The sequence below is a fragment of the Fulmarus glacialis genome, unplaced genomic scaffold (assembly GCF_000690835.1).
Source record: "Fulmarus glacialis isolate BGI_N327 unplaced genomic scaffold, ASM69083v1 scaffold27547, whole genome shotgun sequence".
Taxonomy (NCBI): domain Eukaryota; kingdom Metazoa; phylum Chordata; class Aves; order Procellariiformes; family Procellariidae; genus Fulmarus; species Fulmarus glacialis.
The window spans coordinates 1591-1878 of record NW_009224206.1 but is presented as its reverse complement, the minus strand read 5'-3'; the positions used below and the strand labels follow the sequence as shown (position 1 = coordinate 1878).

General features: G+C 67.7%; 1 protein-coding gene across 1 annotated transcript in view; it reads left to right on the top strand.

Moving 5' to 3' along the window:
• The window catches only part of ACY1 (aminoacylase 1), a gene marked incomplete at its 3' end in the record, with an annotated part of 5017 nt that overhangs the window by 3152 nt on the left and 1577 nt on the right, over nt 1-288 (top strand). The window contains 1 exon segment of the mRNA XM_009582089.1: nt 122-181. Within this exon segment, the coding sequence (XP_009580384.1) occupies nt 122-181 (60 nt within the window).

Sequence of the window (288 nt, the reverse complement as noted above, 5' to 3'; positions counted from 1 at the left end):
CCCCCAGCCAGTGCCCCACACGGTGTCAGCCTGGAGGGGAGATGCTGCCAGGGCAGAACAGAGGGGGGGCAAATCATGGCACCCCCGTGCCCCACTGACCCCCCGTCTGTGCCCACCACAGGCCTGGCCAGCCCATCCGACACCTTCAGCGTCTTTTACGGCGAGAAGAGCCCTTGGTGTGAGTAACTGCATGCCCACCGCCCCGTCCCTGGCTCTGCCGGGCACTGGGCACAGGTGCCCCAGGCTTTCTGCTCAAGGCCTCCCTCTCCCCCTGCTGACGCAGGCGTG